The sequence below is a fragment of the Cyprinodon tularosa genome, unplaced genomic scaffold, assembly GCF_016077235.1.
Source record: "Cyprinodon tularosa strain WSP-4 unplaced genomic scaffold, ASM1607723v1 ctg470, whole genome shotgun sequence".
NCBI lineage: Eukaryota > Metazoa > Chordata > Actinopteri > Cyprinodontiformes > Cyprinodontidae > Cyprinodon > Cyprinodon tularosa.
The window spans coordinates 44,028-56,573 of record NW_024039197.1 but is presented as its reverse complement, the minus strand read 5'-3'; the positions used below and the strand labels follow the sequence as shown (position 1 = coordinate 56,573).

General features: G+C 39.2%; 1 protein-coding gene across 4 annotated transcripts in view; it reads left to right on the top strand.

The window, feature by feature from the left end:
- tbc1d1 (TBC1 (tre-2/USP6, BUB2, cdc16) domain family, member 1) overlaps window positions 1-12,546 on the top strand; it is a 77,664-nt gene that overhangs the window by 50,008 nt on the left and 15,110 nt on the right. For all 4 annotated transcript variants that reach the window (XM_038301671.1, XM_038301668.1, XM_038301669.1 and 1 more), the window contains 2 exons: window positions 6,392-6,553; window positions 7,153-7,311. In XM_038301671.1, coding sequence (XP_038157599.1) covers window positions 6,392-6,553; window positions 7,153-7,311 — 321 coding nt within the window. The remainder of the gene's footprint in view (window positions 1-6,391; window positions 6,554-7,152; window positions 7,312-12,546) is intronic.

Genomic DNA, 12,546 nt, shown 5'->3' with positions numbered 1-12,546 from the left:
TTTATATTGTGAGAATTTTTATGTTGTCAAAAGATGAACTCATTACTGTGTTTGCATCATCTTAAAAACTAAGGATATTTTTTTTTTGGTTTCACCTTTTCATCATTTTTCACAGTTTGAACGCAGCAATAAATCAAAATTATCTCTAAATAGAATGAAATGCAACCATTTTGGACTGTTAAGTGATGAAATGAATAGTCCAGAAGATGGGGTGAGGATATTTCTATTTTGGGGGGGAATGAAGTGCCGCCCCATGCTATCTATTGCCAAATAAACTACAAAGGATTTTCTAATACCTTTTAACATCATTATCGGAATAAATCTCACAAGACATCATGATGAAGGTTTCTCCTCCTCTACGTCAGCTCTGCAGTTGTTTTTGTTAGTGGAACTTGTGTTTTACTGTGACCACACCCAAGAAAGTGACATCACCTCTGCTCCTGATATAGATAATGATGACTACTCACGGCAGAAAGGTGGGGGGTGAAATTCAAGCGCTACTCTTGTCTATATTACAGTTCATAGAAATATTTGAATACTTTAAAGTCAGCCGGCATCCTTAAAATCAAAATGTATTTTAACATGAAAAGCTTTTTTACAATAGCAAAGGCTTTAAGGTGCCAGTAATTTAGTTATTTTCTATTTCTATCAGTGTCTTGTTAAGCCAGTCCAAATAGTCTTCATGACAGCTGCGTTATTGTTACAGCTGAATGGCAGAACCAGTTGTTCTGTCTGACTTGCACATATGCATGCGCTGAGTTTCTATACTTCATATTTCTAAAGTGTGCCTATATTTGTGTATGGTGCATGCATTTACTAAGGTGTAGTTTTAGGGTGTGCCGAGTGCCCTCACCTCTTTGATGAACCAATTGGCACGTAGCTACACTTCAGGTAGCTCTTTTTTTTCATTGTAATAACTACCGTCTAACTTGTAAACCCTTAATTGATACACACCCATGGCACAAATAGAAAAAAACATCTCCACTGCTGGGTGGGGTCAGAGATGTTTGCGGCTCAAAAAATAAAAACCTATATATATATTTTTTTTTTTTCAGTCTTTCATGCTCTCAGTCACACTTTTTAGCATATTGTGTCTTCCTGGCTTCTTTTATTTTGGAGCTCCTTTGTGTCCTTGTTGTGCCTGCTTGTCTGAGTTCAGCTAAGTTTGTTTCTTCGATCTCTGCCCAGTTTCTAGGTCAGCTTTGAAAGCGCTTGTGTGCATTTACCGTCATGATGTGTGGATCTTTTTCTGCTTCTGGGTGGAGTATCCTGTTTTGTTTGTGTTATCAAAGGCAAAGCAGAGAGAGAGAGAGAGAAGGTTAGGAGAGACTGAAAGGTGGAGATGCTGCATGCCAGCTGGGCAGCTGCCAACAAGCAATTCTTGATGGACTTGATTCTGCTTGCTCCAGGCAGATAAGACGAGCGGCGTGGTCACAGCTTTCTCTGGGTGTGTCAGTAGCCAGCTCCTTAGAAATTTTCTTTTTTTATCATCAACCTTGCTTTCCAGGTTATTCCCATTAGTCATCTGTCTTTGGATGCACATTTTCCTCTCTATAACAGGGTTCCTTCGCAGAGTCAGAGAGCTTGGAATTTTATTTGAGTATCTTCCCAGTCTTCAAAAAAAAAAAAATCTTTATATTTTTACACTGCCTTCCCAACTTTGTGGGAAGTGGGTCCTTCTTTGATCCCTTCCTTACAGATAACATCCCTTTTTCCTTGAACATTTATTCAGCAGATCCCTCCTTTTCATTCCTTCCTTCCACTTTTCTCTCTTACATTCTTTCCTTTTTAATTCCCTACATTTCTTCATGTCACCTTTCTTTCCTTCCTCATGTTTTTCCTTCTTTCTTTGCTGGTGTTCTTTTCGTCTGTCCTTAGCCCCTTTTTCATTGCCGTTCAAAGCCTGGTTAGCATTTTCATACGTATTCACTGGCATAATTTCACCTTCCTGGGGCTTTTCTGTCACATTGCTTTAGTTCCACTAAAGACACAGTTCTTCCTAACCTTTGTGGAGCCTGTTGAGGTGTGGTTCATGTACAGCTGCTGTGCCTTGTTCCACCAGCAGTAGCAGTAACCAAGGAAAGTGAGACCACAATTATGTTATTATACCTTTTAGTTTATCCATAATAGGTTTTAAGATGCTTTAAAGTGAGAAATTAGATCTCAGATTTTCATTGGCAATTTTATTTTGTATATTTTTTTCACCCCAAAGCAGATGTGTTTTTCTTTGTAATCATTATGTCTCTCTTCCTGTCAGACCTATGAAATTGCCACTGAATTTCTGCATAGTCTGACTAAACTAGAACTGGGTTCTATCTCAGTACATCCCCGCAGAAAATCATATTTGGTTTTGGTTTGGTTTGTTCATCACCAACAGATCTCAATGAGTTCTATACGCCACAACCTCTGTCTGTCTGTCAGATCAGATGCAAAATCAGATTCGATATGGTCAGGACTTTAGCCTGGGTTTTTAGTGGGACTCTAAACCTAGTTTTAAGATTTGTTTAAGTGAAGAGGTACTCCTTAAAAATGTATCTATTTTGTCAGAAAGTTTGAACATTTTAGGTAATGCAGGGGTTATTTTTTGCAAATTCTTGCTAATTTCAAATGGAGCAAAGATAAGACAGAGCTCTTTCAATTTGTCTTGTACTAGAAATATACGTTCTCCTTTGACTTTTAATGTAAACATTACTTAATAGAGCCTTACCCCTTTTTGTGCTTATGTATAACAGGGCTGCAACTAATGATTATTTTGCAAATTGTTTAATCTGTTAATCGAATTAAATTATTAATAATCGGATAGCAAAATGTTCAATAAAGAAGACTTTTGAAACTGAACCAGGTGAAACCAAATCTTTTTCCACTTCAGGAGTTCCGGATAGAACATATTGACAAAGTTTTATCTTTCTTTAGTGCAACATTTCTTCTTTTACAATTTTGGGTTAGAGCGGATTGCTCTGTCAGCTAATGGCATGTTTATGAGTCCCTGTACTCCAGTCAACAATCGATTACTAAAATAGCTCAAGATTATTTTAATAATTGATTGATCACTATTAATGTGATTAATTGTTTTAGCCCATATACATTTCTACTCATAGTTTTATGCCAACAAAGATGGAAGAAGGGAGATCACTTGTTGGATGCTGTCCTTCACTTTCTAGAGATTTCTTTCTGCTTGCTGTGAATATATGATTATAATTATAAAATGAAGGTATTGATTTCTTAACTAAAACGGTGCATTTGTGCTGTAAAGGTGAGATTTACCTGTTTTTTTTATAATGATGTAACTTTGTTAATCAGTCTTAAATAGATGTTGTAATTAATCATAAAACAAAAAGCAACAACTCTGGTCTGATGCAGGTTGATCAAGAGATGTTAAATAGTTAAACATTTTATGCATAGGGAGTAACTTAGAGCCAGAAGGCAGTGGAAGTAAAGGGAAAACCAGTAGTGTGTTCTTATTACCGCCACCCGTTGGACTGAAGGTGTAGTGCAATTTCAGGCTGATTGTTCTGGGGCTTTAAGGGTAATGAAAACAGCACTCTGATGATTTCGCTTGGTCATACAAATCCTAGGACTTTCAATAAAAAGGGGCCCTTGCGTCTCATATTTTTGTTTATCCAAGGTCTGGACAATATGGCCAAACCTTTTACTATAATACTATATATTTCATTATTTCAGTTGAAAGGATACAATGACGATGTCATTATAAAGAAAATAAAAGCCTCAGAAAGACTACGAAGAAATATGACAACAGATTTTTGTACAAGTTTATGATACAAAACAGTGAGATAACCAATGTAAATATGTGCTTTTAAAAAGCCTAAAACTGTACTACACCTAAACATGAAACCTGGACTGTCAGTCAGTGGCAAGCGCCATAATCAAAGACTGTAGCATATATTAAAATATCCCAAATGTCATTTCACTTTATTGAATAAAAAAAAACATTTTCATATACATTAATCTGGAATTATTTTCCAGCCTATCCTCATCTTTACTTCTTAGCTTTTTTGATGTTATTTTTTGGCCATTTTTCCCTCCTACCTATTTCTTGTCTGATGTCAATTAAAGCTATTGGCATCACTAAGATGTAAAAATAAGGCATGGTTTCTGCTGTCTCCAGTCTGAAGATGTCTGAAATTTGGATGTGAAAAATATGAAAGATCTCCACAACAGTAGAATAAAAAAAAAAAAAAAACAGAATCCATTGTTTATTATAGTCAGTATGTATTTTGTTGGTGGAAAACAGCCTACCGAAATGGCTTTGGTGTAGTTTAGATTGCCAGTAGATTTGTGACTTTAGTAAAGTCCATGATAGCTTCCATTTCCTGGAATGTATGAAAAAACATTGTGATCCAGCATCCTCGACCATCACTGGATCCTTGGATCACCAGTCCAGTCAAACCTGGCCAACAGGTGAACCCCAACGATATCCATGACTGAAAAGGGGAAGGAATCAGAGATTGGCTCATGCAGAAGTGGGACTAACGGAGCACGAAGAGCGGGGCAAGTCCCACTCCCTGAAAAAAAAAACAGAAGCAAAGAAGATATATTGTGAAGAGAATGGAGAGGCAGAGAGGAAGGGTGCGGTCAGAAAAGAGAGGAACAGCAGGGAGGCGTTGGGTGTTTCCTCACCTTTGATCAGGGTTGTGAAAATGTTAACAGAAATCACAGTTTTGTGTGTTTTTTCTTCCGTCAATATGACACTTTTGGGCTTGGTTACACCATGCAGAAGAGTTTCACCCAGCACCTAGACGTAGAGGCTATATAACCCCACTCGAAAAGATTAACATTATACTCCTAGGGTTTCACAGATATGCAAGGTATCGTATTCCTTTGTAGAGTTTGCATATAAGTTATTACTATATTTTAAATTCTATTCATGTGAATGAATGTATGAAAATAACCTTCTTAGATATGAAGATGTAAAGCATACACAGTTATGTGTGCAAACACAGTTATTTCATTAGTTTTTAAAAATGCAGGATACAGCATGTTTTTGCCCAAAACATGGTAGTTATATGAGAAGCTCCAGCTGAGTACCAAAGACTGGTCTCTGTGTTCTGAATTGGAGGCACAGGGCAACAGTCCCTCCAAAAGACACGCAGAAGAACGTAACGGTGAGAAGATTAAATGCAAAAACGTCGCCATTCAATATGTTGCTGGAGTTCTTGAAAAAAACTCAAGAGGTTTATCTCCAAACACAATATCCCAGAACATTTCAAACCTAACAAGACCCTTAAACAGAGACTAGTGCATCCTAAGCACTACACCCACAGACCAAACATGAGCGGAGTGGTGTACGCAGTCAATGCAGTGTGGAATGCTCTGATCTTTATATTGGAGATACCAAACAACCTTTCCACAGAAGAGCAACCTCATCGGGACATTGGACTTTCCTAAGTGGCGGACCCGCTCATCAGGTGAAATTAGCATGTTTCTAAGCCAAAACAAGGCTTAGTTTTTGGTCCACTCTATAAAGCCTTGAACTCAACGCTATTTCTGACATTTTTAATTGAAAAAGCTTCTTGGATAGGAAGCTAAACGTCATCAAACTTGGAAACAAAGTCCAGGGGATAGTTGTTTTTTGTTTTTGTTTTTTTACTTTTTTGGAATGACTAACCTGGATGACTGAAAATCTTTACCAACAACAGTCTCTCTGATCCGCTCCCTGACAGTCCATTGTACTTTAATGTACGACTGTACGACACCTTTATATTATATAATGCTGAGCTGAAAGAAAAAAAGTTTCCCTCTTTTGGCCACAGTCCAAGATCTCTTCAGAACTTCATGAGTCTGAAAACCTTCCAGCTGACTAAATTTAACAAACATTTCGCTAAACAACTGGTTTTCTCCATGGATCAGGATAGTTTTAACAAGCACTTTGCTACCACAGGGTGATATATCTGTTGATCATAGTGACTGGAAAGATGTCTGTTTAAAGAAAAAAAAGGTCTGTATTAGAAATAAAGTCCTTGTAGTAACTAATGACTAGCCAGAATTAGAGACTTGGGTTTGTTCCATTTCTGAATCAAAGGAAAGCAATGTTTTTAAATAGGAAAGGTAAAGAAAAGTCTAAAATTGAACTTTTTTTTCATTTGAGAATGTTTTATGTAAGGATTTTGTGGGACATCAACATGAGAATCTTAAACCCATTCTCTTCTCAGAAGAATCATTTTTCTTTTTCTCCTCCATAAGCTCTGACCTGGTTACTGATCTGATCAGTCCTTTCCCAGCTACTTGATGATCTTATTATAGATTTCCTAAATGAGGCTCCTCAGCCTTAACAGGTTGAAATGATCATATCATCCCAAGTAATTGACTGGAAACTAATTGCTATGAATAAAAACCCACCTTCACATTTATCATCCCTGTGTTTGTGCCACAGCTTCAGAGAGCGACCTGCAGAACAAGCGCCTGAAGCTGGACTATGAAGAAATCACTCCATGTCTGAAGGATGTCACTGTGGTGTGGGAGAAACTCCTGAGTACACCTGGTAGAACAAAAGTCAAGTTTGACACAGAGACTATCCATGCTGCAGTTGCACAAGGTACTCATTTACTTCCTCTGATAGATGCATACAGTGTGTTTCATGGGACTGTTTAACCTATAATCAGCCAGCATCTGCAAATATTGTCCAAAGGTATGATATAAGGGATGTGTTTAGCCAGTTTCTTTTCTCCTTGAAACTCATTTGACTCACTTTAGATTCGGAGTTTCAGTGCATAGCAGTTTTCTGCACCATAAAGAGTCAGGATAACTACTCATTTTAATAAAACTTTTAAATAGGAGAACAGGTTTCCTTTTTCTCAGTGTATAAAAATTATGAGAGTAACTGTATGAATCCAATTTCTAATATCTATATTATGATATTGACTCATATCTATATTATGACTGGCGTGTGGATCCAATCATTTTGGTCTGTCTTCATCCTTTATCAGTGGCTTTTGTTGTGTAACATGCATGGTTCTCTGAGCTCCTCCAGACCACAAGTAGCATAATTTGGGGTTTAGATCTTATGAAATCTAATAACAGTCATGTCAAGTCCACACATTTTATAGTCTGATGTTATATCTCTATCTCATTAGTGTATTTTGAAGACATCTTTGTTCCTTATCTACCTGTTGCTATTGTGCATCTTCCACACAGGTGTCCCAAGGCAGCATCGAGGGGAGATCTGGAAGTTCCTCTCTGAGCAGTACCTGCTCCGGCAGACGGTTCCCTCTCGCCCCCCCTCCAATCATACTCCATACAAAGAGCTGCTAAAGCAGCTCACCTCTCAGCAGCATGCCATCCTCATAGACCTAGGTAACACACTAATTTCTGTCATATATATATATATATACACCTGTGTGTGTGTGTGTGTGTGTGTGTGTGTGTGTGTGTGTGTGTGTGTGTGTGTGTGTGTGTGTGTGTGTGTGTGTGTGTGTGTGTGTGTGTGTGTGTGTGTATATGTATGGCTCCATAAATCTTAGGGATGCAATTGACTAAGGACACTTTCTGATCTCAAAGCGTATTATTAAACTGTCAAAATAAACTGACACCTCTTTCCTCATCTTAGGACCTGAGCTCTAAGTATGGGCTGTAAAACATGTATTTCACATGTTTAAATGCATACTTTGCATTTTATTGCCCTTTGCATGTACCATTTCTGCTGCATGCAGTTTTCCCTTTTTGACTTTACACATATTACATGCAATTGTGCAGTGTGGATGGATTTGTTTAAGTACAATATAAAGATATGCAAAAAAGGTATACATCTACATTTAAACTTTAAAGGAATCATAGTTTACATTGACACTGCAGCCGGAAGTGACCCAAATCCAAATTTTTTTTGGCCCATATGCAACCTGTATCTGACCTTTTCATGGCAGTCTTAACAACACAGATCCGATTTCTTCCAATGCAACCTGGCCATTTGGCTATGTGGCCCTGAATCCAAGATAAGTCTTAGGGAAGTCATATTTAAATGTCAAATCATTCTGGCTTAAACATGTATATAAATGTACTCTTTATCAGACTATATTGTCCCAAAATTTAGAACATTTGTATTTAAAAAAGGATCCTGTTTTTGTTTTTGTTGTCTTATGCAGGCCAGTTAGTCATACGTCAGCTTGTACACCTAAATTCGGCCAATCATATATCAACGGTCATCTGTTCATCAAATTTTTTCAGTCATAGAATCTTGATTCATATATCGCAGCTAAAATACGCAATGGTTTGAAATAAGAAATAAGAATCATTTACTTTACCATTTAGCTATGTTCCAGTGTTCACATGGATGGATGTCTGTGTCTTCAGCAGGCGTAGAGCTTACAAAACTGGCAGTGTTGTGAGGCAAGGGCTCAAACATGTACGGCTGTAAGCCTTCTACACCAAACAAAGCTTCTGCTGCCCTGGCGTCCTCTTCCACAACATCTTCCTCCCTAATTTCCTCCTCTAGCTAAAAAATATATGATGGAGGAGACTCAAACCAATTTATGGCTACCTAGTCCAATGTAATTTCCCGTTGGGAACCTACTAGCACTAAGTTGCTAACTGGTTAGCAAGATGCTTCCCACAAACCGGCCACAAACTTGCTTACGAACCTTCTGCTACAACAATCCCGCCCTCTTGATAAGCAACCAATCACATTCACTTTATGCACTCTTGTAAAGTTGTGCACCTCTTGGGAGAATACAGAAATGCAATGGTTGGAATGGCCCTTTCCCTACGACTTTAACAGCCACTTCGCATTAATTCGACCTGAAGGTCATTAACGCAGGGCGGGTGTGTCCTGGAGTGGAGAAGCGACCGTGAGATTCCAATAACAATGGCGGCCTGCATTGAGGAAGCAAGCGTTAGCATTGATGCTGCTATTTCTTCTGTGTTGTCCAATCTATCTGATATTGTTTCATTAAAAGAACATCAGAGAACGGCTTTGAAGGCTTTTGTTGGTGGAAACGATGTTTTCGCCCTTCTCCCGACAGGATTTGGTGAGAGCTTGATCTACCAAATGGCTCCTCCTCTCACAGCGTCACGGGTTAGCTTCGGTGTGAGTGGTTGAAATAGCACGTCAATAAAGATGACAGATAAGTGGCTTATCCAATCATATGCAAGGAGTTTTGATAAGGCCCAGCCTTCAGTAAAGGCAATTCCTATGGCGGGTTCCCAGATGTATGTGAGTGGAGCTAGGCGGAGCGAGACATGCATCTGGCTGTTGTCAGGTTACATTAATACTCAACAAAGGGAAGAAACACAACAACCATGACGGACAACAGTGCGGAGAGCAGTCTTTCTTTTTAACCATCTTGAAAAGATTGAGTTTTTATTGTTGGGAAAGAACGCTAGATGCGCTTCAGCACTACCATCAATATTTATTTCCATAAAGACAGAGCATGCTTGCTTGTGACACCATTGCATCCTCTACTGCGCATGCAGTTCACTCAGGAGATTGCATATATGTCACATATATTTAAGATAGAAACTATCTATTTATATGAATGTATATCAGAAGAAAAAAGTATTAGAAACACCTCTAACTTAAATGTATTCTTTTTTTCTTGTATTTTTAAATATTGTGTCACATTAATTACAATGAAGTTTTTGTCTGTAACTATGAGCAGAGGTGTTGACATATTTGCAGGGCACTGTATGTGTTTTCTCCTTGTTTGTGCTTTACAACATTTCTTATGTTTACAGTGATGAAAGTGTTGGAATGTGCTTTTGCTAAGTTCAATGTTACAAAAAACTTAATCTAACACCTACCACCCAAAAACCCACACATACGTACACCCCACCCATCTAACACCCACATGCTTATATCTAGATACTATAGTGTATGTGTACCACCCACGCGTCAATCCCTGCTGCTCTTAACCTCCTGCATTTTTTTGTTTTTGACCCCATGTCAATTATCTGGCCCAGCATCAGTTATAATGAGCGGGACGCTCTGCTGACACGGCTTATTGAAAAGGAGTGATGTATTTATTGAGCATGTTGTTTATTGTGTCAAGCGGGAAGGGAGATGTATCAGTTGAAGCACTTCACATTTATAAAAAAGTTGAAGCTCTTGTTATTACAGGGAACAATGCCAGTGTGTGAATTTGAGCCCTGCCACACCTCTGATGCAGATACTTTTCTTTGGGTTCGGCGTAGGAGTCAGAGTTTTACATTCACAAATGTAAAGCCCTCCAAGCACATTCCTTACATAGAAACTCACAGGGTCCTCATTGTTTTGTTCACACACCACAAGCCTCTTTCCCACTGAAATTGGCGAGTTAACGCAAGCTTTTCAAGCACGTGGTCAGCCGCTAACAATCGGCATTTGGCTTCCTTCCTATTGAAAAAAAAAAGCTGGGCCTAACCCCGCACTGGCTAAGCTGCGTGGCCTCTGTCCCCCCTCACTGCTGCGTGTCTGGTGACACCATCACACTGGGTTAGCATTGATGTTGTCACCAGTGTGACAGAAACCAGGAAAATAAACAATAGAGAGCAACATCTGAAGGAAGCCGGGGTGTAGTTAGCATGCTTTGCTGTTTGGTTCTTTTGTCTTTCCGAGCCTCTCTCACATTCTGTTTATCGCTCCATGTTTGTTGGATCAGACGCTGGTGTGGTGGCGTACATACGTTGATTTCGTTGGTATCATATAAATTAGCAAGTAGAAACGGGTCTGATGTTCCCACTGTATGCAGATTGGAGCCGAGCATTTTGAAGATTTTAACCCGTGTTGCTTGCCAAGTCGTTTTACCTGGGTCGTAAAACAATTGTTATTGAGCTCTTCCCACTGCCATTAAAAGCTGATGGTTCCCAGGTTTAAACTAGTTTTTGGACCAGTGGGAAAGGGTTAGTCTTCATTCCCAATAAGTGTACCTTATAATTTCATGTAGTGTTTTTACATAAGTCCAGGTTGGTTTGGATTGCTTTTTTTTTTTCACTTAAATTAATATTATGATTCAAAAGCTTCTTCTTGGATTTACTCAGGTTCTCTTTGTATTATACCTATTATTTAACTATGATCTAAAATAATCAACAGTGGAGCTCTGACCAAGATAGACCCCAGGTCTATTTTAGTCGGACCGAAAGAGAGACACGGTTGTAAAATGAAACACACTCTCTTTTGGGGAAATATGAGATAAAATTTCTGAATTGCAAGAGAAAAGGGGTTTGCCCTGTTTCGAATGTTTTCAAATCTCACAGAGCGCGGACAGGGCAGACTGGGACATTAACAATAAATAAAAAGATTCAATAAACTGAATACTTTATCTAGAATAGGAGTCCATAAAATTGATAGATTAAATTAGTGATCCCTTTTGAGCCTTGAAATAAACCAAACAGGGAGGGAGAGGCCAGGAAAACACAGTTTTATATTAGCATTGCAGTCAGTGTGACATGGAAAAAGAAAACGCATCCGAGATTAAAAAGTTGCACTCAACCCGGCATTTAGGCTGCATTGCTCTATGCTCCATACACCTGGAAAAAGTTTTGAATAGGTTTTATCTATATTGATAGTGATAACAAGCACTTTTACTGCTTTAATGATGCTTTAGTGATGAACTTTAGTTAAAGGCACACTGTGTAACTTTTAGTCACTAGGGGCGCTAGACCTGTAACTGCCCGTATTTTGCTTCTACTAAACATTTGTCATGGTCCCTTGTTTTCTGATCCACATGCAGAACACACAGGTAGCGCAGAAAAAGGATTACACGCGGAGTTTCTTCAGGGTGTCTGGAAACAAAGGGAGCGTGAGGCACACTGCAGCAGAGAGTGAAAATTATGGGAGTATGTGTATGATGATAATGACAGCACTAAAAGGCTTATTGCGGGAGACCTAAACGATCCACCAGGGGGAGTGAGCGGGGCTTTGTAGGTCCGTGGGAAATGCAGGAGCTTGCAGCAGGTTGGCTCCCAAGTGGGGGGAGGCTGGTCGGTGGAGGGCTAGGCAGGGCTCAGCCAATCAGTCTGTGGGCTGGCGGCACAAGTAACAGTCAGCTGGGCGTTGTACTAATTGAGCGCCCCACAGGTTGATCAACCCGGCAGAGATCTGTGAATCGCCGATGGTGCTCCAAAGTGGGATTCAGAGCCGAACTTCCACGAATGGCTAACAGGAGAAAAACAAAGACTTCTCCAGCAAAGAATCCATTGCAGCATCCTGACATAATCGAAAAATTATAACAAAGATTTTGACTATACTAGGAGGAAAGTTTTAGCTTACCATTCTAATAAAAAAGTTGAGAAAAGACAATCGATTTGAATCTGCTTCTGCTTTCAGCCTCTGCCAATGAATAAACTCCTTTCCAAGATCGGCTCGTGTTTTTCCTCGTGCATGATCCCTTTCACGTTTTCTCTTTTTAGCCTTCTCTGAAGGTTTAAACTTCTTCCTTGCCTCAGCCATTACCAGTAGACGAGCAGGCAGAAAAAGCCTTAGCTCCATGACGATATAAGAGCCTGTGGCCATAAAGCGATATGTTCTTCTAGGTCACATGACCTGGCCAATGACAGTCCTTCATCTCCCATCTTACATAGTCGATATTTTAAGAGTAGAGCACCACTTCTAATATTGAT